We start from the raw sequence: 23,561 nt of genomic DNA on the forward strand, positions 1-23,561 counted from the left end.
GATGAAGCGTGGGTTAACCCAGATAGAAAAATGCTAATTTCAAAAAAGTTATTAGCATTATACCCTTTCCCGCCAGAGGTTAGGGCGCGCTGGGAAACACCCCCTAGGGTGGATAAGGCGCTCACACGCTTATCAAAACAAGTGGCGTTACCGTCTCCTGATACGGCCGCCCTCAGGGATCCAGCTGATAGGAGAATGGAAACTACCCTAAAAAGTATATACACACATACTGGTGTTATACTGCGACCAGCCATCGCCTCAGCCTGGATGTGCAGTGCTGGGGTCGTCTGGTTGGATTCCCTGACTGAAAATATTGATACCCTGGATAGGGACAGTATTTTATTGACTATAGAGCAATTAAAGGATGCTTTCCTTTATATGCGAGATGCTCAGAGAGATATTTGCACTCTGGCATCGAGAGTAAATGCGATGTCCATATCTGCCAGAAGGAGTTTATGGACGCGACAGTGGTCAGGTGATGCGGATTCCAAACGACATATGGAAGTATTGCCGTATAAAGGGGAGGAATTATTTGGCGTCGGTCTATCGGATCTGGTGGCCACGGCAACTGCCGGAAAATCCACCTTTTTACCTCAGACCCCCTCCCAACAGAAAAAGACACCGTCTTTTCAGCCGCAGTCCTTTCGGTCCTATAAGAACAAGCGGACAAAAGGACAGTCATATCTGCCTCGGGGCAGAGGAAGGGGTAAGAGAGGGCAGCAAGCAGCCCCTGCCCAGGAACAGAAGCCCTCCCAGGGTTCTGCAAAGCCCTCAGCATGACGCTGGGGCCTTACAAGCGGACTCAGGAGCGGTGGGGGGTCGACTCAAGAATTTCAGCGCACAGTGGGCTTGCTCACAGGTGGACCCCTGGATTCTGCAGGTAGTATCTCAGGGTTACAGGTTGGAATTCGAGAAGTCTCCCCCTCGCCGGTTCCTAAAGTCTGCTTTGCCAACGTCTCCCTCAGACAGGGCGACGGTATTGGAAGCCATTCACAAGCTGTTTTCTCAGCAGGTGATAGTCAAGGTACCCCTCCTACAACAGGGAAAGGGGTATTACTCCACGCTATTTGTGGTACCGAAGCCGGACGGCTCGGTAAGACCTATTCTAAATCTGAAATCTTTGAACCTGTACATACAAAAATTCAAGTTCAAGATGGAGTCACTCAGAGCAGTGATAGCGAATCTGGAAGAAGGGGACTTTATGGTGTCCCTGGACATAAAGGATGCTTACCTACAGAGGCGGATTGGCCATAGGGTTTACAGGGAAGATTCCCGGTGGGCCGGCGCACCTGTGGGGCCTGTTTTGTTTGAGGACATGTGGTCTTATTTATAGACATAATGAATAAGATGCCAAACAATTTGCATATATGAAAATGACTTTGCCACTTAGCCTGTGATTGCAGATGATCAAGTGTATGCTCTGTCTGCCTGCTTGGCTGACATATAAGATTGAGTGAATAGTGATTGGGATACGGTTGGTGTAATAAGCAAGAAAATATATCTTTCTAAAGAATGATATAGTTTCCTAAATTCTGAAGGTGTATCATATAATGTGCTCATAATATTTAATTTTATTTCTTTTTAACTTCCCCTTGATGCTGGACATGCCTACTATCTGGAAAGTCTTGGGGGGAGGGTGCTGCTGCCATGGCCCATGGCTAGACCTTACACCTCTGGTGCTGCCCATGTGGGGCCACTAGTACAAATTTTTCCAGGGCCGCTTTTTGTTCCCAATCCGCCCCTGCTTACCTACATGTCCCAATTTGCCCTTCACATCAAGGGTACCTCAGGTTCGTGGTGCAAAACTGTCATTATCAGTTTCAGACGCTGCCGTTTGGATTGTCCACGGCACCTCGGGTCTTTACCAAGGTAATGGCCGAAATGATGATTCTTCTGCGAAGAAGAGGCGTATTAATTATCCCTTACTTGGACGATCTCCTGATAAGGGCAAGGTCCAGAGAACAGCTGGAGGACGGAGTAGCACTAACCCAACTAGTGCTGCAACAACACGGGTGGATTCTGAATTTTCCAAAATCTCAGTTGACCCCGACGACACGTCTGCTGTTCCTGGGAATGATTCTGGACACGGTTCAGAAAAAGGTGTTTCTTCCGGAGGAGAAAGCCAGGGAGTTATCCGAACTTGTCAGGAACCTCCTAAAACCAGGGAAAGTGTCTGTGCATCAATGCACAAGAGTCCTGGGAAAGATGGTGGCTTCTTACGAAGCGATTCCATTCGGCAGATTCCACGCACGAACTTTTCAGTGGGATCTGCTGGACAAATGGTCCGGATCGCATCTGCAGATGCATCAGCGGATAACCTTATCGCCACGGACAAGGGTGTCTCTTCTGTGGTGGTTGCAGAGTGCTCATCTGTTAGAGGGCCGCAGATTCGGCATACAGGACTGGGTCCTGGTGACCACGGATGCCAGTCTGAGAGGCTGGGGAGCGGTCACACAGGGAAGAAACTTCCAGGGAGTATGGTCAAGCCTGGAGATGTCTCTTCACATAAATATACTGGAGCTAAGAGCGATTTACAATGCTCTAAGCCTGGCAAAACCCCTGCTTCAGGGTCAGCCGGTGTTGATCCAGTCGGACAACATCACGGCAGTCGCCCACGTAAACAGACAGGGCGGCACAAGAAGCAGGACAGCAATGGCAGAAGCTGCAAGGATTCTTCGCTGGGCGGAAGATCATGTGATAGCACTGTCAGCAGTATTCATTCCGGGAGTGGACAACTGGGAAGCAGACTTCCTCAGCAGACACGATCTACACCCGGGAGAGTGGGGACTTCATCCAGAAGTCTTCCACATGATTGTGAACCGTTGGGAAAAACCAATGGTGGATATGATGGCATCCCGCCTCAACAAAAAACTGGACAGGTATTGCGCCAGGTCAAGAGACCCTCAGGCAATAGCTGTGGACGCTCTGGTAACACCGTGGGTGTTCCAGTCAGTGTATGTGTTCCCTCCTCTGCCTCTCATACCAAAGGTACTGAGAATTATACGGCAAAAGGGAGTAAGAACGATACTAGTGGCTCCGGATTGGCCAAGAAGAACTTGGTACCCGGAACTTCAAGAGATGCTCACGGAGGATCCGTGGCCTCTACCTCTAAGACCGGACCTGCTTCAGCAGGGACCGTGTCTATTCCAAGACTTACCGCGGCTGCATTTGACGGCATGGCGGTTGAACGCCGAATTCTAAGGGAAAAAGGCATTCCGGAAGAGGTCATTCCTACACTGGTAAAAGCCAGGAAGGAGGTGACTGCACAACATTATCACCGCATTTGGAGAAAATATGTTGCGTGGTGTGAGGCCAGGAAGGCCCCCAAGGAGGAATTTCAACTGGGTCGATTCCTACATTTCCTGCAAACAGGATTGTCTATGGGCCTCAAATTGGGGTCCATTAAGGTTCAAATTTCGGCCCTGTCGATTTTCTTCCAGAAAGAATTGGCTTCAGTTCCTGAAGTCCAGACTTTTGTAAAAGGAGTACTACATATACAGCCCCCGGTTGTGCCCCCAGTGGCACCGTGGGATCTTAATGTAGTCTTGGATTTTCTCAAATCCCATTGGTTTGAGCCGCTCAAATCGGTGGAGTTGAAGTATCTTACATGGAAAGTAACCATGCTACTGGCCCTGGCTTCAGCCAGGAGAGTATCAGAATTGGCGGCTTTATCATATAAGAGCCCATATCTGATTTTCCATACGGACAGGGCAGAACTGCGGACACGTCCTCATTTTCTGCCAGCGTTTCACCTGAACCAGCCTATTGTGGTGCCTGCGGCTACTAACGATTTGGAGGATTCCAAGTTGTTGGACGTGGTCCGGGCATTGAAAATATATATTTCAAGAACGGCGGGAGTCAGAAAGTCTGACTCACTGTTTATATTGTATGCACCCAACAAGATGGGTGCTCCTGCTTCTAAGCAGACGATTGCTCGTTGGATTTGTAGCACAATTCAACTTGCACATTCTGTGGCAGGCTTGCCACAACCTAAATCTGTCAAGGCCCATTCCACAAGGAAAGTGGGCTCATCCTGGGCGGCTGCCCGGGGGGTCTCGGCATTACAACTCTGCCGAGCTGCTACTTTGTCAGGGGCAAACACATTTGCAAAATTCTACAAATTTGATACCCTGGCTGAGGAGGACCTTGAGTTCTCTCATTCGGTGCTGCAGAGTCATCCGCACTCTCCCGCCCGTTTGGGAGCTTTGGTATAATCCCCATGGTCCTGACGGAGTCCCCAGCATCCACTTAGGACGTTAGAGAAAATAAGAATTTACTTACCGATAATTCTATTTCTCGTAGTCCGTAGTGGATGCTGGGCGCCCATCCCAAGTGCGGATTGTCTGCAATACTTGTACATAGTTATTGTTACAAACAAATTCGGGTTGTTATTGTTGTGAGCCGTCTGTTCAGAGGCTCCTACGTTGTCATACTGTTAACTGGGTTCAGATCACAAGTTATACGGTGTGATTGGTGTGGCTGGTATGAGTCTTACCCGGGATTCAATATCCTTCCTTATTGTGTACGCTCCCCGGGCACCGTATCCTAACTGAGGCTTGGAGGAGGGTCATAGGGGGAGGAGCCAGTACACACCACCTAATCCTAAAGCTTTATTTTTGTGCCCTGTCTCCTGCGGAGCCGCTATCCCCCATGGTCCTGACGGAGTCCCCAGCATCCACTACGGACTACGAGAAATAGAATTATCGGTAAGTAAATTCTTATTTTTAGTTTGCTTAATGGTTAAATGTGAAGTGTCAAAACTCCCACTATACAACCATTTCAGGTTCCACAATGCAGTTTAAGTTTATTTTTATCTTTAGGAAAGAATATCTTATTTTCCCAATGCACATTCTTCTACTAGCATGAAATCTGTACATCAACTACATTAGTATAGCGACATTGCAAAACTGTTTTTCTTCTGTCCCCTAGGGGGCATAGAGAACACCGGGCATAGCCTGGAGGGGAAAGAGTCTGGGCACCAAATAGTTTTTAATTTTTTCTTGGTAGCCTCAGACTCCCTCTCAACTATATGCCACCCCCCCCCAGCCAGCCAGTTTTAGTTTGGTGCTGGCAGGAGGTGGTGCCATTTTGTTGGGGCTGCTATTAAGTGGTGCACCCAGTTAATTAATTTTACCTGAATTACTCTCAGTTTTGTTTTACCTTCAGTATTATTTTTGATGAGCAGTCTGTACAGATGTCTAGCTGCTCCAACGCTGGTGGCGGCAGCACTGGCGACCGGGTAGGTGACTTCTGCCGCGGGACTCCAGGCTCTGACTGTACACCACCACACCTGCAGCTGAACGTCCTCGGCAGGTAAGAGAAACGGCCTGGCAGCAACATCATCGCTGCTATTCACTGCTGCTGTTGGAGCTGCAGCGTGGGTGAGTGTCGGCCTAGCACGCTGGTCTACACACTAGACTACCAGGGCAGCATGAAACAGGACACCACTGCAGCTGTAAGCACTCCTTCCCTAGGGGTTTTTCACCTGAAAGGAAAACAGAGGAGTCCTGTTTTCGCCTCCACCACCCTTAAGCGTGCTTGCAACCTGGTAGACTGCCCGCTGCCTTTTCTTCTCTCTCCCTTCCACAGAGACATGCTGGGCAACCATTTTACAGGCCTGCCTGATACCTAGTTTGGGTCTGTCTCCCTGTATACCTCGCTCTAGTCAGTCAGTTTATACATTGAGCTCCTTCCTACTATATCAGGGCTGGTTTGTTGAGCACTATTTGCCCACTGGTTTAAAAAATAAAATAAAGTACATTAAATGTTCTGTGTGCTTGTTTTAGGTGTTAATTGCCTTATCGGCCTCCAGGATCTTCACCCAGGTTCCCCGTCTCAAAAGAGGTACGGATTTTTATGACAAATTCTCCCTGATTTAGGAACCAGATGGCTCGTCCCTGCCATCCTTGTTCTGAAGAAGCTTGACGTGTGCCTGTGGATTCCCAGATTCTGCAGAGAGTCTCTTCGCTCCTTTGTTCTGCCTCTGGAACTGGGGGAATTTTAGGGCAGCCTTAGACAGATATGTTCCCATCATAGTCTGTCACTAGTGCTTGCTCAGGTTGAAGTTGCATGAGCATCACTACCTTTTTCTGGCATTGTCACTGGGACAGTCACGGCTACGTGTGTTTTCATGTGTCTTTGGCGCAGGGGTCTTAGATTCTAAACTATCTGAATGTCCTCGGGGAACACTTTCTTGGGCTGTCTAGTTCCATCTCCGACATGGTGGCATATGCTGTTTCACTCCCAATCTCTTCAAATGGAAGTTTTGGCTCTATGGAACAGATCCCTTCTGCAAACAAAGACATTCCTCCTCTACCCTGAGGTGGCTCCAAGAGGTTCCACTTAGATAGGGAAATGCCTCTTTTGAATCAGGTCTGAAGTGCTCACCATTGACGCAGGTCTTCACAAGTGGCGGAGCAGTAACCCTTTCAGGGTCGATTGTAGGGTCAAAAAGGCTGGTTACCACTCCATGTTCTGGTTCCACTACTCTACCGGTGTCGTCTGGTCCAGCTACAGTCTGACATTGTGACTGACTTCTCATTCATGATCCATCTGGATGGTACTCGCAGTCACAAAGCCATGAGGGAGGTCGGTTGCATCCTCTGTGGCGTAGAGCATCATCTTCCGGCGCTCGCCATCGGCTGCTGAGACACTGTTTCTGTGTCTGAGAGCTTCAAGCTGTCCTGGTGGACGCATTACCTGCTCACTTACATCTTCCTCCGATTCAGGGGTCCCGCAGGTCCAACGCATGTTGACATTGGAGTAATGCAGGGTGTTCCTTGTGGCTTCAATCTAGCCATGGTACGCAGGTCTTCTAACCCCCCCCCCAATGCTCCGCTTTGACTCTGCGGCTGGTTCTTCTGTCTTCATGCCGGTTCTGTATCTGTTCTACCACGCTTTGACGGTGGCTTTTGAGGCATCCGTCTTGAGAGCAAAGGGTTTCTCCAGTAGGGTCATTCATACCAAGCTCTATGCCCAAAAGCTGTATTCGGCGAGTCTTAATCTCTGTGTTTGCTTGACATTCTTCGCCAGGGTTCTGACCCCAGGTTATTCTGGCTCTTTCAAATCCTCCCCTTTTTACAGGTGAGTTTGGATTTGGGCCTCTGCTCTCGTCTTTGAAGGTACAATTCTCTGTCCTCTTTCAGTGCTAAATTGCTCTCTAACCGGATGTACAAGTCTATTTTTAGGGTGTCCTACATATCCATCCACTGTTTGTCCCTTCAGTTGCTCCATGGGACATGTTTTTGGTTCTTAGGGCTCTTCAGTCCACTTCTTTTGAGCCCCTGCATACGGTGGACATTTGTTGGCTTGCATGGATGTCCATTTTCTTACTCGCCATTAAGTTGGCCAAGAAGGTGTCGACTTGCACACCTTCTCTTTGCGCTCACCGTTTTTTGGCTTTTCCATGCCGATCAGGCGGTCCTTAGGAATCACTTAGGTTACCTACCCTAGGTGGTCTCTGTTTCATATCAGCCTACAGATAGTGGTTCCATCGTCTATGCTTTGAACACTTCGCCGGATATAGCCTCTTTGATGTGGGGAGGGATCTCAGAACTTGTGTGGACAGGACCAGGGAAGTCCGCAGGTCAGATTCTCTTTTGTCTTGTATGATGTTCACAAGCGAGGCTGGCCAACTTCAAAACAGACTTTGGCCAGGTGACTCTGCTTGACTATTGGCCACACTTACTCAGTGGTGGCTCTTCCTGCCCCTGCCGTGGTAAATGCTCATTCCACTTTGTCAGTGGGTAGCTCAGTGTTGTGCTTCTGCAGAGTAAAGCGGTCAAGTGGTCCTCTGTCCACACGTCTTAGTTTTTATGCCTTTGACACCTTTGTGCCAGACGCAGCTTTCTGATGTACAGAACTCAGCACAGCTCCAGGGTGGCCCTACCCATTAGTAGACCGCTTTAGTGTGTTCCCTGTACCCCTTAGTGGACAGAAGAAGAAAAGAGGATTTATGTTCTTACCTTGTTAAATCATTTTCTTCAAGTCCGTAGGGGGCACAAGGTGCCCACCCTGACACTCCTGGCTTGTGGTTGATCGCTCCTATAGTACCGGTTCTTTGAATGCCTTTCCTGCAAATGTGTTTGCATGTATGCTGGTATGCTTCCTTCTCCATCCTTTCGCACCTGCCATGGGCTTGCTAACTTAACTGGGTGGTTGGGGGTGCTGTATAGTGGAGAGGGAGTCTGGGTCAGCTGGGAAAATAAATTAATAACTATTTGGTGCCCAGACTTTCTCCTCTCCAGGCTATACCTTGTGTTCCCTGTGCCCCTATGTACTCAAAGAAAAGGATTTAACAAGATAAGAACTTAAATTCTGTTATTGTGGTTCTAAAGGCCCATACACACTAGAAGATTTTTTTTCCAGCGACTTGAGCGATAATGACAGTTTCGAACGATCTGTTGTTCAAATTATGTAGTGTGTACACAGTGAACGATGCACGCACCCTTGCTCGTTTGAAGCTGGTTATCAGTCGTACATGCATGCAGCTCAATCTTCACTATGTCGCTGGTGAAATTGTTCATATTGGCATGTGTGTATGCATGAACAATGTCCAATATGAGCAATTTGACCAGTTTAAAAGATATGGAATTGATGTGTGCACTGGCCACCATAAATAAGGCGCCAAAACCAGCATCACAAATGATTCCAAGCAGATCGTTTGTCGTTCAGATCGTTTGTAAAAACGCTTAGTATGTACACTCAATATCGTTTGTCAGGGACTCTGGGAAGTTCAAGGGAAATCGTTCATCTTCTAAATTGTTTCTTTCACATCTTTCAAGTCCTCTAGTGTGTATGGGCCGTAAGGCTTCTAGCTGCAGGCCTGTTTTCAGCAGACCATTGTACCGCTTGAAAATACACAAGCGATTTTCTAGTGGGGCATGCCAATATTTAATCTTTTGGGCATGCTGGCTCCCAGAGTGATTTATCAGAGGTTCATTCTCTTTCGCAGCACACCCTTGCTGAAGTGTGGGTTCAGAAAACATCTGAGATGAACACAAACCAGCAGTACCACTGCCGCACTCACCTTGGACATCTGCTGAATCCTGGCGATCTGGTGCAGGGGTAGGTTCTGTGTAGTATTGCATCCCCCCCCCCCCCACCAGAATGATGCATTGGTCAGAGATGGATAGTTATCTATTCTGATATTCGATGTAGGCTGTGTTGTGATGACATTATGACTCTAGTGTTTGAATTGCGGCATTCATCAGCCATATGTTCCCTGGCCAGCTCTACTAAATGAAGGATTTGGGGGCAGATGTATTAAGCCTGGACTAGTGATAAAGCAATGATAAGTGCACTAGCCAATCAGCACCAATATGTAAATTGACAGTTAGTAGATGATTGGCTGGTGTGTTATCACCTTGCATTTATCACTGCTTTATCACTTCTTTTTCCCTTCTCAAGGTTAATACATCTGCCCCTTAGTTACTTTTTTTTCTTTGTTTTTTAAAAAAAAGTGGGGTTTATGGCTTGTGCCAAAGAAACATGTTAAGACGTCAGCCAAGGACTATAAGGCGTTTTCCCACAATCCTCACTGTTTTGGTGATAATGGAAATAAATCCTTCTATAAGGAGATTTTTCAAACCAATGTGAACCCACGGGTCATCTCATTTACTCACAGTTGGTGAGCTGAAGGTCCAAAAAGAATGTCCACTTAGGGGTATATTCAGTAAGAGTCTGATCCATTCCGACATGCAGTTGTCGGAATGGATCCGACAATCCCTATTCAATGGACGGCCAAATCCGTCTGTCAGATTTGGCCGTACACAGGGTCCTGTCCTGCCTCTGCGGTCAGTGGATGTGCTGACAGCAGCGGCCAGGATTGCAGATGGCGGCCATGAGCGGGATGCCGGCGGGAGTAAGCTGGGCAGCGGGGGGGAGCAGAAATCGGTGGCCCAGAGCTGGCTGTGGGGGGGACATGTCTGGGGCGGCGGGTGGAAGCTCTGCAGGGGAACATGTCTGTGGCGGTGGGGGGAGGCGCTGCAGACGTGCCCCCGCCAGCCACCGATCTCAGCTCCTTCAGCCGCCCACAGCACCGTTTGTCTCCTCACCTCAATCCGACTTGTTTTCAAGTCGGATTGAGTTTGTCGGAAAGGGTGCCAAAACCTGTCGGATTTGGCCCCATTTCCGAAAGAAGCACGTGGGTCGCCGGCTATTCCGCCTATCCACGTGTTTTCCGACAAGGTTTCAAAATAAAATGCGTTTTATTATAATACAACAGTCAGGTAAGCAGGACTTCAACAACTTAAACCCAAAGAATATGTGCTGAAGTGTTTGATGCCCCTATTACAGATACATTAGTTGGAAAGACCAGAAGGGTTCTATCAAATGTCTAAAGCAGTGAAAAGAAATGGTAACTGCAAGAACAAATGGCTGAATAAAAAAAAAACAAAAAAAATTCCAAAAAAGGAAGTCAACAATTCCTACAGTGTGTGGTACGCAGCACGTTGCATGTACTCCTGCTTCATCAGGCTTAATATAAGGCTGACCTACAAACCACTTACATGTCTGATATTTTACGTTTACCCCCCCCCCCCCCCCCAAAAAAAAAAAAAAAAAAAGAAAAAGGAAAAAAAAAAACACTCAACATCTTTTTTTCCATTATCATAGCATTGTTATCCCTGTCTTACGAGTTATCTAGCATAATATATTGGGGAGAACATCATTGTCGCAGTCTGTAATAGCTGAGCCTTCAGAGCTGGTGTAAATCCATTTATCCTAAGACTTTTAATTTTCATATAGCTAGTAATTTCTTGCATGGGGATTTACAATGTCTTCAGTTTGCAGGTTTAGATCCAAGTTAAACATATTTCTATGTATTTAATCAAATTTCCTTAGAATATTACTGGTTTAAAGGTAATGCAAATACTGAAAATATGCTGGTAGATTAATTACATACAAAGACAACAGCACTTACCAACCATCATAATAAAATGAAATTAAAACCTGCAAAGGGGACTAGCAAATGTTAGACAAAATCTGTTGTTGTTTTGTTTGCTTTTTTTTTGGCCTATATCCAAAAAGATCAGGCTCTCCATCCTTTATTAATTTACTGAAAGGCTGGAGGAAAATGGTGCAGTCTAGTGATGATTATGTAGAGGCCAAATCCAGGTGGGAGACTGTAGAAATGCATGGCATCAGAACCTGTAGTGTGTGAGGGTAAAGATAGATGTGCCGGTGGGGGGGGAATGAAATATTGTGACAGGAGGCATGCATCTCGACGGAGGCTGAGGGAACTGGTGATTCTGTTTGGTGGAGGACACCTGGACTTTATTCTGAATTATCCATTATAACCATTTTGTAGGTTATCACAATAAAACTTTAGGATTATTTTAATTTCCTACCAAGTTTTAGAGTTCATAAATCAATCATATGTGTGTACTTATGAAAGTGTTCAGTGATCTGCTTTGTTAAATTACTGATTACCTACAGTAAGCTCCATAGGGTATATCCTGTATTTTATTTTAGAACATTTGTTATGCCCTGTGGTGCAGTCTGTCACTTCTGTTCCTGAGCAGTTTGCTGTTTGGAGTGCTCAGAGACTCTGCTCCCTTTGGAGAGTGTGTGGGAGTACTGCTAAATTACACACACACCTCCCAGGCTTCCCAGTGCTGCTTGTCCCTAATGATCTGCTTTGTTCAGGTACTTCTGAATCTCACCAAGCTTAGAAAGAAATGTTTTGATAGAGATAGTGAGACTTGTCATTGTCAGCCTCGCTAATGCGTCTCATTTGTAATTTCCTCTCCTTCTCCCCCCCCCCCCTTCTCTTTAAATTTAATTTTCAGGTTTGATTTGGCAAATTGTAATTTGAATGATGAATTTATTAACAAGATGAAGCCTCATCACATTCCTGACGTGGTAAGGCGAATGATTTCCCCTAGGTGGCGCCCTATGGTTGGGATATGTGATGTGTAATGTTGTTGAATGCAATATAAATATGATATTACTGCTAGTGTCAGGGTTATGGATGCTGCTTTATGTACTCTCCTGTCACTTCTGAGATCCACTAAGTTACTAAGCTCCTGTGAAATCTCCTGAAAATGTCTTGATCTTAATATAAACTATACATTATGGGCCCAACACCTTTTTTGCAAGCTATGTACAGTATGTTTTACATTATAGAGTAATTTAACCCCTTCAGCTTGAAGGACAAATGCAACTCTAGAAAAGTTGGCAAATAAGAGGTAAATTAAGGTTTAGCAGTGCATTTCCTATCATTTGAAACCTATTTATTTTCGAATTTGGCATAACCTATATCTCATGCTTTCACTTGCGCTACCCCTACTATAGATTGGATTGGTGATAAAGAATGTGTAAAGCAGGGGTGGGCAACCAGTCAGAGGCAAAGAGCCAGAAAAGATCTGTAGTCAAGACCAAGAGCCACTATCATGCGCGCGCCGAAGGCTAGTTTTCACAAAGCCACACCCCATTTTTGTGTGCGCACCTTTCGGTATGACGTTTGTAGAAGTATGACCTCATATCATAACCCCGTTTTCTCTAACGTCCTAAGTGGATGCTGGGGACTCCGTAAGGACCATGGGGAATAGCGGCTCCGCAGGAGACTGGGCACATCTAAAGAAAGCTTTAGGACTATCTGGTGTGCACTGGCTCCTCCCCCTATGACCCTCCTCCAAGCCTCAGTTAGATCTCTGTGCCCGAACGAGAAGGGTGCACACTAGGGGCTCTCCTGAGCTTCTTAGTGAAAGTTTTAGATTAGGTTTTTTATTTTCAGTGAGACCTGCTGGCAACAGGCTCACTGCATCGAGGGACTAAGGGGAGAAGAAGCGAACTCACCTGCGTGCAGAGTGGATTGGGCTTCTTAGGCTACTGGACATTAGCTCCAGAGGGACGATCACAGGCCCAGCTTGGATGGGTCCCAGAGCCGCGCCGCCGCCCCCCTTACAGAGCCAGAAGGCAGAAGAGGTCCGGAAAATCGGCGGCAGAAGACGTCCTGTCTTCAACAAGGTAGCGCACAGCACTGCAGCTGTGCGCCATTGCTCTCAGCACACTTCACACTTCGGTCACTGAGGGTGCAGGGCGCTGGGGGGGGGGCGCCCTGAGACGCAATAAAAACACCTTGGATGGCAAAAAAATGCATCACATATAGCTCCTGGGCTATATGGATGCATTTAACCCCTGCCAGAATCCATAAAAAAGCAGGAGAAAAGTCAGCGAAAAAGGGGCGGAGCCTATCTCCTCAGCACACTGGCGCCATTTTCCCTCACAGCTCCGTTGGAGGGAAGCTCCCTGTCTCTCCCCTGCAGTCACTACACTACAGAAAGGGTTAAAAAAAGAGAGGGGGGCACTAATTAGGGGCAGTATTAACTATACAGCAGCTATAAGGGGAAAAACACTTATATAAGGTTATCCCTGTATATATATAGCGCTCTGGTGTGTGCTGGCAAACTCTCCCTCTGTCTCCCCAAAGGGCTAGTGGGGTCCTGTCCTCTATCAGAGCATTCCCTGTGTGTGTGCTGTGTGTCGGTACGTTTGTGTCGACATGTATGAGGAGAAAAATGATGTGGAGACGGAGCAGATTGCCTGTAATAGTGATGTCACCCCCTAGGGGGTCGACACCTGAGTGGATGAACTGTTGGAAGGAATTACGTGACAGTGTCAGCTCTGTATAAAAGACAGTGGTTGACATGAGACAGCCGGCTACTCAGCTTGTGCCTGTCCAGACGTCTCATAGGCCGTCAGGGGCTCTAAAGCGCCCGTTACCTCAGATGGCAGATATAGACGCCGACACGGATACTGACTCCAGTGTCGACGGTGAAGAGACGAATGTGACTTCCAGTAGGGCCACACGTTACATGATTGAGGCAATGAAAAATGTTTTACACATTTCTGATAATACGAGTACCACCAAAAAAGGGGTATTATGTTCGGTGAGGAAAAACTACCTGTAGTTTTCCTGAATCTGAGAAATTAAATGAGGTGTGTGATGATGCGTGGTTTTCCCCCGATAACAACTGATAATTTCTAAAATGTTATTGGCATTATATCCTTTCCCGCCAGAGGTTAGGGTGCGTTGGGAAACACCCCCTAGGGTGGATAAAGCGCTCACACGCTTGTAAGAACAAGGGCTCTACCCTCTCCTGAGATGGCCGCCCTTAAGGATCCTGCTGATAGAAAGCAGGAGGGCATCCTAAAAGGTATTTACACACATACTGGTGTTATACTGCGACCAGCAATCGCCTCAGCCTGGATGTGCAGTGCTGGGTTGGCGTGGTCGGATTCCCTGACTGAAAATATTGATACCCTAGATAGGGACAGTATATTTTTGCCTATAGAGCATTTAAAAGATGCATTTTTATATATGCGTGATGCACAGCGGAATATTTGCCGACTGGCATCAAGTCTAAGCGCGTTGTCCATTTCTACCAGTAGAGGGTTATGGACACGTCAGTGGTCAGGTGATGCGTATTCCAAACGGCATTTGGAAGTATTGCTTTATTAAGGGAGGAGTTATTTGGCGTCGGTCTTTCAGACCTGGTGGCCACGGCAACAGCTGGGAATTCCACGTTTGTACCCCAGGTCGCCTCTCAACATGAGAAGACGCCGTATTATCAGGCGCAGTCTTTTCGTGGACAAGCGGGCAAAAGGTTCCTCATTTCTGCCCCGTGACAGAGGGAGAGGAAAAAGGCTGCAGAAATCAGCCAGTTCCCAGGAACAGAAACCCTCTCCCGCCTCTGCCAAGCCCTCAGTATACGCTGGGGCTTTACAAGCAGAATCAGGCACGGTGGGGGGCCCGTCTCAATGAATTTCAGCGCGCAGTGGGCTCACTCGCAAGTAGACCCCTGGATCCTTCAGGTGATATCTCAGGGGTACAAATTAGAATTCGAGACGTCTCCCCCTCGCCGTTTCCTAAAGTCGGCTTTACCGATGTCTCCTTCTGACAGGGAGACAGTTTTGGAAGCCATTCACAAGCTGTATTCCCAGCAGGTGATAATCAAGATACCCCTCCTGCAACAGGGAACGGGGTATTATTCCACACTGTTGTGGTACCGAAGCCGGACGGCTCGGTGAGACCGATTCTAAATCTAAAATCTTTGAACACTTACGTACAGAGGTTCAAATTCAAGATTGAGTCACTCAGAGCAGTGATTGCGAACCTGGAAGAAGGGGACTACATGATGTCTCGGGACATCAAGGATGCTTACCTTCATGTCAAAATTTACCCTTCTCACCAAGGGTACCTCAGGTTTATGGTACAGAACTGTCACTATCAGTTCAGACGCTGCCGTATGGATGGTACACGGCACCCCGGGTCTTTACCAAGCTAATGGCCGAAATGATGATATTCCTTCGAAGGAAGTGAATTTTAGTTATCCCTTCCTTGGACAATTCCCTGATAAGGGTAAGATCCAGGGAACAGTTGGAGGTCGGTGTAGCACTATCTCAGGTAGTGTTGCGGCAGCACGATTGGATTCTCAATATTCCAAAATCGCACCTGGTTCCGACGACGTGTCTTCTGTTCCTAGGGATGATCCTGGACACAGTCCAGAAAAAGGTGTTTCTCCCGGAGGAGAAAGCCAGGGAGTTATCTGAGCTAGTCAGGAACCTCCTAAAACCGAGCCAAGTCTCAGTGCATCAATGCACAAGGGTTCTGGGTAAAATGGTGGCTTCCTACGAAGCAATCCCATTCGGCAGATTCCACGCAAGAACTTTCCAGTGGGACCTGCTGGACAAATGGTCCGGATCGCATCTTCAGATGCATCAGCGGATAACCCTGTCACCAAGGACAAGGGTGTCCCTCCTGTGGTGGTTGCAGAGTGCTCATCTTCTAGAGGGCCGCAGATTAGGCATTCAGGACTGGGTCCTGGTGACCACGGATGCCAGCCTGCGAGGCTGGGGAGCAGTCACACAGGGAAGGAATATCCAGGGCTTATGGTCAAGCCTGGAGACATCACTTCACATAAATATCCTGAAGCTAAGGGACATTTACAATGCTCTAAGCTTAGCAAGACCTCTGCTTCAAGGTCAGCCGGTGTTGATCCAGTCGGACAACATCACGGCAGTCACCCACGTAAACAGACAGGGTGGCACAAGAAGCAGGAGGGCAATGGCAGAAGCTGCAAGGATTCTTCGCTGGGCGGAAAATCATGTGATAGCACTGTCAGCAGTATTCATTCCGGGAGTGGACAACTGGGAAGCAGACTTCCTCAGCACGACCTCCACCCGGGAGAGTGGGGACTTCACCCAGAAGTCTTCCACATGATTAAAAACTCGACCGGTATTGCGCCAGGTCCAGGGACCCTCAGGCAATAAGCTGTAGACGCTCTGGTAACACCGTGGGTGTACCAGTCAGGGTATGTGTTCCCTCCTCTGCCTCTCATACCCAAGGTACTGAGATTGATAAGATGGAGAGGAGTAAGCACTATATTCGTGGTTCCGGATTGGCCAAGAAGGACTTGGTAACCGGAACTTCAAGAGATGCTCACGGAGGATCCGTGGCCTCTACCTCTAAGAAGGGACCTGCTCCAGCAAGGACCCTGTCTGTTCCAAGACTTACCGCGGCTGCGTTTGACGGCATGGCGGTTGAACGCCGGATCCTGAAGGAAAAAAGGCATTCCGGATGAAGTCATCCCTATCCTGATCAAAGCCAGGAAGGATGTAACCGCAAAAACATTATCACCGCAATTGGCGAAAATATGTTGCGTGGTGCGAGGCCAGTAAGGCCCGACGGAGGAAATTCAACTGTGTCGATTCCTACATTTCCTGCAAACAGGAGTGTCTATGGGCCTGAAATTGGGGTCCATTAAGGTTCAAATTTCGGCCCTGTCAATTTTCTTCCAAAAAGAACTAGCTTCAGTCCCTGAAGTTCAGACGTTTGTAAAAGGGGTACTGCATATACAGCCTCCTTTTGTGCCTCCAGTGGCACTTTGGGATCTCAATGTAGTTTTGGGTTCCAAAAGTCACATTGGTTTGAACCACTTAAATCTGTGGAGTTAAAATATCTCACATGGAAAGTGGTCATGCTGTTGGCCCTGGCCTGGGCCAGGCGCGTGTCAGAATTGGCTGCTTTATCCTGAAAAAGCCCTTATCTGATTTTCCATTCGGACAGGGCGGAATTGAGGACTCGTCCTCAGTTTCTCCCCAAGGTGGTTTCAGCGTCTCACCTGAACCAACCTATTGGTGGTGCCTGCGGCTACTAGGGACTTGGAGGCCTCCAAGTTGCTAGACGTTGTCAGTGCCCTGAAAATATATGTTTCCAGGACGGCTGGAGTCAGGAAATCTGACTCGCTGTTTATCCTGTGTGCACCCAACAAGCTGGGTGCTCCTGCTTCTAAGCAGACTATTGCTCGTTGGATTTGTAGTACAATTCAGCTTGCACATTCTGTGGCAGGCCTGCCACAGCCAAAAATCTGTAAATGCCCACTCCACAAGGAAGGTGGGCTCATCTTGGGCGGCTGCCCGAGGGGTCTCGGCTTTACAACTTTGCCGAGCAGCTACTTGGTCAGGAGCAAATACGTTTGTAAAATTCTACAAAATTGATATCCTGGCTGAGGAGGACCTGGAGTTCTCTCATTTGGTGCTGCAGAGTCATCCGCACTCTCCCGCCCGTTTGGGAGCTTTGGTATAATCCCCATGGTCCTTACGGAGTCCCCAGCATCCACTTAGGACGTTAGAGAAAATAAGAATTTACTTACCGATAATTCTATTTCTCATAGTCCGTAGTGGATGCTGGGCGCCCATCCCAAGTGCGGATTGTCTGCAATACTTGTACATAGTTATTGTTACAAAAATCGGGTTATTATTGTTGTGAGCCATCTTTCAGAGGCTCCTCTGTTATCATGCTGTTAACTGGGTTCAGATCACAGGTTATACGGTGTGATTGGTGTGGCTGGTATGAGTCTTACCCGGGATTCAAAATCCTTCCTTATTGTGTACGCTCGTCCGGGCACAGTATCCTAACTGAGGCTTGGAGGAGGGTCATAGGGGGAGGAGCCAGTGCACACCAGATAGTCCTAAAGCTTTCTTTAGATGTGCCCAGTCTCCTGCGGAGCCGCTATTCCCCATGGTCCTTACGGAGTCCCCAGCATCCACTACGGACTATGAGAAATAGAATTATCGGTAAGTAAATTCTTATTTTTCGTCATGTTGTACAGTGCCAGATACATATAATGCCCCAGTACAGTGCCACATACATATAAAAACGCCCAAAAATGGGTGCCTCCACAGTGCCAGATACATATATCCCCCCAATGCCAGATACACGTCCCCAGTGCCAAATACATATGCCCCCACAGTACTGTGTATAGAAAAAGAAAGTATAATACCACTAAAAGAACAGCATGGGTAATTGGAGAATCTAGAGAAAAGCAGATTTATCTGACGTGTTAATTTAATCTGTTTTTAGAAAGGATGAAGCAATCATAGGAAAGACTGAGTTTGGAGAGAAAAAGATGAGGTTCCATGTAGAGAAATGTATGGTAATACTTGTGAGAAGTGCGTTCAAAAAGATGTCGAGTGTACTAGTAGCCAGTGATTGGAGTGGCAGCAGACAGTGTACGCCTCTGCAACAAGAGCTAATTCAATTAAAGTATTTCTATAGGGGACATAGCAAATGTGTCTGCTTTATGTAATTATCTTATTAGACCATATCATAAATATGGGATATAGCTTAGAAATCTGGAAATTTTAATATAATGGCAGGGGGTCTTGGGGCTGCCCCAGGCCTCCAAAAGCCTTAGGTATTGTTAAAATATGCAATTCATTTTAGATGCTTTTCAGCGCTGTATAATATATATTATATGATATAAGGCTATTCACCATATTTTCATTTGACCTCAAAGTCTCAAATGTTCCTATATTATACACGGACAGAGACAACATTCCCATAGACCTCTAGTTTTTTTTTTTTTTTTTATATGTAATTAACACTATGGTCACATTGAAAGTGAACTGAACTTTGGATGAACTCTTTCGTCTGAGCCTGCACAACGCATGTGTGAGGTTCTAGCATGTGCCCTGGTTGGTCAGCAATAGCTTAGCCCGCAAATTCCTACCCCCCATCTGATGGTGTTCAAGGTGCAGGGCAGATTACTCCAGGGGCTGGCTGTCTTTATAGAGGGTCCGTGGTATATAAGAAGAACTGGCGTTGGCGAGAGGAAGGCTGCTGAAAGATTCTAACCTACTGAGGAAAGATGACCTAGCCGGCGGGACTCCTGGCACATTAAAAAATCCCAGTTACCAGGACGAAGTACTGAGGATCAGAGCAGGATCCTGAGATACTGTAGTGGACGGATCCCATTCACAGCCCCAGGAAAGAATCCAGGAGATTGGCCTTGAAGACCCGGTGCTGAGGACGTGACGAAGACCCCTTTCAACACTCGGTCATCCTTGGAGTAGGCCGACTTAAGAGGAGTCATCGGAGCGGATACCGGGGACTGTGGAGAAGACCAAGGAGCGCAGAGGAAGTGGCTTAAGTTGGCACTTTAGCGGAGTATCCCCTGATGTTCCCTTCAAGTAACGACCTTTAGTGAGAGAGCAGGCACTGTGGACGACACCCCTGTCCTGGCGAATGCACCTGTCTCTGGGGGACCCTGTTGGCCGGTCTACCTTCTCTCAGCAGGTCAGAGTTTTCAGCAGTGCTTTCTCCTCGCATATTGCCCCACTTCGACCTCTGATTTTAGTTAAGTAAGAGATGTGACCTAACCTTTTACACTCAGAACTGTACAGGTGTCAGCACCTTAGAAAGTAGAGCATATGAAAAGGACGTAGAGCAGGTAGTGGACATAGAAGAAGCTGAACACTGTGCATAATACAGAATAGGAAAATTATATAACAGGTGTTATATGGAGCATAGATGAGGCAAGATACAACAATGCTAAGGTGGATGAGGTTGGAGTAGACGAGAAGATGAGGAAGGAGGCCCCTGCTCATGATAGGTTATAGTTTGTCATGATTATAATGAGCAAAAATAGCAGTTAAGGTGTTCAATCCAAGGAATTACTCATATTACCATGTGTTGGGACAGGAAGGAATTATTTCTAAACTTTCAGATGCTTCTGGGGATTTGTGTTGCCTTCCTCTAGAGCAACGCACCTACAATTTCTAAAGGGTTGAACTTGATGGATACTTTGTCGGAAGCAAAGCAGGCAGTGCAGAGAATGCTAGTCCACCCGCCCTTATCCCTTCCAGGGGATGGTGCATCTAATGGAGAACCCAACCCTTTTTGCTTTGTGTGCAGGTTACATAAGATACCCAAGGATAGCTTGTAAGTGTACTGCTTTAAGATTCAGCCCATACATGATTGTGCATTTATGTATCCATCTTTGGCTTGTGTGGTGACAGGACCAAAACTTTTGATTTTACTCTATTCTCAGTGACCTCTGCCATGAATCAAAACAAATCTGTTGCAGTGTGAGCAGAACTTGTTTATAGTTTGCCTTCAATGGCTGTTTGTTCTGATCTGTCGTGCAGGTTCTAATCAAGAAGAGTTATGATCGGACAAGGCGGCAGCGACGGAGAAACTGGAAACTGAAGGAGTTGGAAAGAGATAGGGAAGGCATGGACACAGATGACGAAAGGTCTGTACATTTAATAATCATCCACCGAAGATCCTAATTGTGCGGTCAATATGCTTATTGTATGTATCTTGGCATACATAGAGTAGTAACCGTACGCAATGTGTTCCCAATTTGAAATTGATACATAAGCAGAGGTTCTTTTGGGAAAATAGATTGGGCCCTAGCTTTCAGTAGCTGTCTATCATCTTTACTGCACATTAAAGCCTGTATCAGAATCTCTCCTATAAACAAAGAGTAATTAATACATTAATAGATCACACAGTCAGTTTGGGCTGGATCTGCTCCTATGTCCTGTGAACATAGGAAAGGAATAGGCTATTTTTTTTCTTTATTTTTTACTTATAACTTAGTAGCAGTGTTTGGAAGGTAAAAATATATATTCAGATAAAAATATCAAGAAAACTAACACATGGTTGTGATTCTAAGCTTACATCCCAGTAATTGTGCATTAATAGTTGGATGTGCTTTAGACTGTAAATTGAATACATACGCTCAATAAAGTGGCAGTCATCATCATTCTTCTTTTGCAATATCTGACATTAATAAATCCGTGTTGAAGGGGATTTTGTCTACTCCGGTGACCTTTTATAATCTGAAGGTTAGTTTTGCAGGCTCTTCAGTGCATTCCGTATCTTGTGTAGTATCAATGTTTAGATAACAGAACAAATGAAAACAAATGGCTTTGAAGTGGCTTGTTCACATGAAATATAGCACTTTCTGTTGACCTAAATGTGTGTTTTTTTAGCCATTATTTATATTTTATTCTTTTTGTTTTTGCAGATTGTAGAAAAAAACCGATTACGGTTGTCACTGTATCATTATTATTTGTCGTGCATTCTAATGATCTGCGCTGTGGCTTAGTGCGTTCCTCACTGTCTAAGCTGCAATAAAGGGATATTAATTAACTGTAGTTGTGTCTACTGGGGTGGTTGGAACTTGTAAAAGATCCTGCTAGCTATAGTCTAGAGCAGTGGTTTTAGACCGTTGTGCTGCGGCACACTAGGGTGCCGCAAGCGGTCTCTAGGTGTGCCGCCGCCCGCCAGGGAGATCCGCTGCCGCTAGCCAAAGAGACCAGCCACCGCCACCCGCTGCACTCAATGGCCGGCTCGGGCAGTGCTGTGCACTTCCGTGAGCGGCCTGTGACCTAATAGTGACTAATAGGTCACGCAGGCCACGTTGCATTCCTGCCTGGAGTGCCCGCCCTTCCACTGGCCAGTGCTGCTCCTCCATCCGTGCTGCCTTCTCAGCACTCATCACAGCTGCAGGTGTGTGTGTGTGTATGTATATATATATATATATATATATATATATATATATATATTGAGTTACTGTAGGTGTTTGGAATCAAGTGCAAGCAATGCTTGAAAATACTGGGGGGGGGGGGTTGCAGTGAGTGGAATTATGATGCGAGTGGAATTATTATTGGGGCAGTGAGTGGAATTATTATGGGGGGCAGTGAGTGGAATTATTATGGGGGGCAGTGAGTGGAATTATTATTGGGGGCAGGGAGTGGAATTGTTATGGGGGCAGGGAATGGAATTACTATGTTAGGCAGTGAGTGGAATTACTATGTGGGGCAGTGAGTGGAATTTTGGGAGGCAGTGAGTGGAATTACTATGGGGGCAATGTGTGGAATTACTGGGGGGACAGTGGGGCAGATGTGTTAACCTGGAGAAGGCATAAGGAATTGATAAACCAGTGATAAGTGCAAGGTGATAAACGCACCAGCCAATCAGCTCCAATATGTAAATTAACAGTTAGGAGCTGATTGGCTGGTGCGTTTATCAGCTTGCATTTATCACTGGTCTATCACTTACTTATTCCATCTCCAGGCTTAATACATCTGCCCCAGTGTGTGGTGGAATTACTGGGGGAAAAGTGTGTGGCATTATTATAAAATTGATATGTTTTACCGACAAACGGGATGCTGGCTGTCAGTATACCGACAGTGGCGTCCCGACTGTCGGAATCTCGGCAGCGAGTACCCTCGCGGGCTCGCTGCGCTCACCACACTTCAAGCCCGGTAGCTCGCCACAGGTTTTATTCCCACTCAGTTTGTGGTGTGGACCCACCAACGGAGTGGGAGACCCACCAACGGAGTGGGAATACCCTGCAGAGGTTGGGATTCCACTTTTTCCACTTTCACTGGCTGTCGGGATTCCGGCGTCAGTCTCCTGAATGCCGGAATCCCGACAGCCGGTCTTTTAACTGCATCCCATTATTAGAAATCTGTGGGGGTGAAAGCATTTTTTTTTTATTACCGCAGAGCCCAATGAGTTTGAATTACTTTGGGGCCAATGTGTTTGTGCTACTGTGGTGGCAAGTGTGTTTGTTTAATTACTATGGGGACAAATGTTTTTTTTCCCCCTGGGGCACTGGTGGTATGCCTTGGCAATTTTAAAGTCTTGCCGGTGTGCCGCGAGTTGAAAAAGGTTGAAAATCACTGGTCTAGAAATTTCATCTCTCTTGGTCTCCCATTTAAGACTTTTTTGTTTTCCAGGAGTTCCAGGCATAATGGCCTTAATTTTAGAAGATGGGCTAAACCCACTTCAAAAGTTTAATACCCCGTTCACACTGCACCAAAAACCCGGTATCGACTCTGTATTTTGCCGGGTCGACACGGGTCACAGTGCAGTGTGAATGGGTCACTGCTGAATTCCCGGGTCGCCTGACTCGGTAATTCAATCTGGGTATAAAGAAGGGTTATTCCCGGGTAATTACCGACCGGGCACCCGTTCACAGTATAGGGAGAGGTGGCACTGGAGATGTCATCTCCAGCGCCGCCTCCGCCAACGATGCCGCCTCTGGCCCCGCCCCCGGTTGGCAACCCGACAAGGCATATTGTCGGGCCGGGAAGCTCACCCCGTCCACATTGCACAGGTCCAATGCCGGGTCACACCCGGAAAGCACCCGTATCCAATTCCCAGGTGTGACCCGGCAATGGCAGTGTGAACGGGGTATAATTAAACTGATCAGATAAGATTTAAGGTATCATAATTACAGAGGGCTCTTGTGTTAACT

General features: G+C 46.9%; 1 protein-coding gene across 5 annotated transcripts in view; it reads left to right on the forward strand.

Moving 5' to 3' along the window:
* Positions 1 to 23,561, forward strand: part of NMD3 (NMD3 ribosome export adaptor) — a 204,065-nt gene that overhangs the window by 175,282 nt on the left and 5,222 nt on the right. For all 5 annotated transcript variants that reach the window (XM_063916173.1, XM_063916175.1, XM_063916174.1 and 2 more), the window contains exons 12-14: positions 8,954 to 9,066; positions 11,790 to 11,862; positions 20,434 to 20,540. In XM_063916173.1, the coding sequence (XP_063772243.1) occupies positions 8,954 to 9,066; positions 11,790 to 11,862; positions 20,434 to 20,540 (293 nt within the window). The remainder of the gene's footprint in view (positions 1 to 8,953; positions 9,067 to 11,789; positions 11,863 to 20,433; positions 20,541 to 23,561) is intronic.

This window comes from Pseudophryne corroboree, chromosome 4 (assembly GCF_028390025.1).
Source record: "Pseudophryne corroboree isolate aPseCor3 chromosome 4, aPseCor3.hap2, whole genome shotgun sequence".
Lineage (NCBI taxonomy): Eukaryota > Metazoa > Chordata > Amphibia > Anura > Myobatrachidae > Pseudophryne > Pseudophryne corroboree.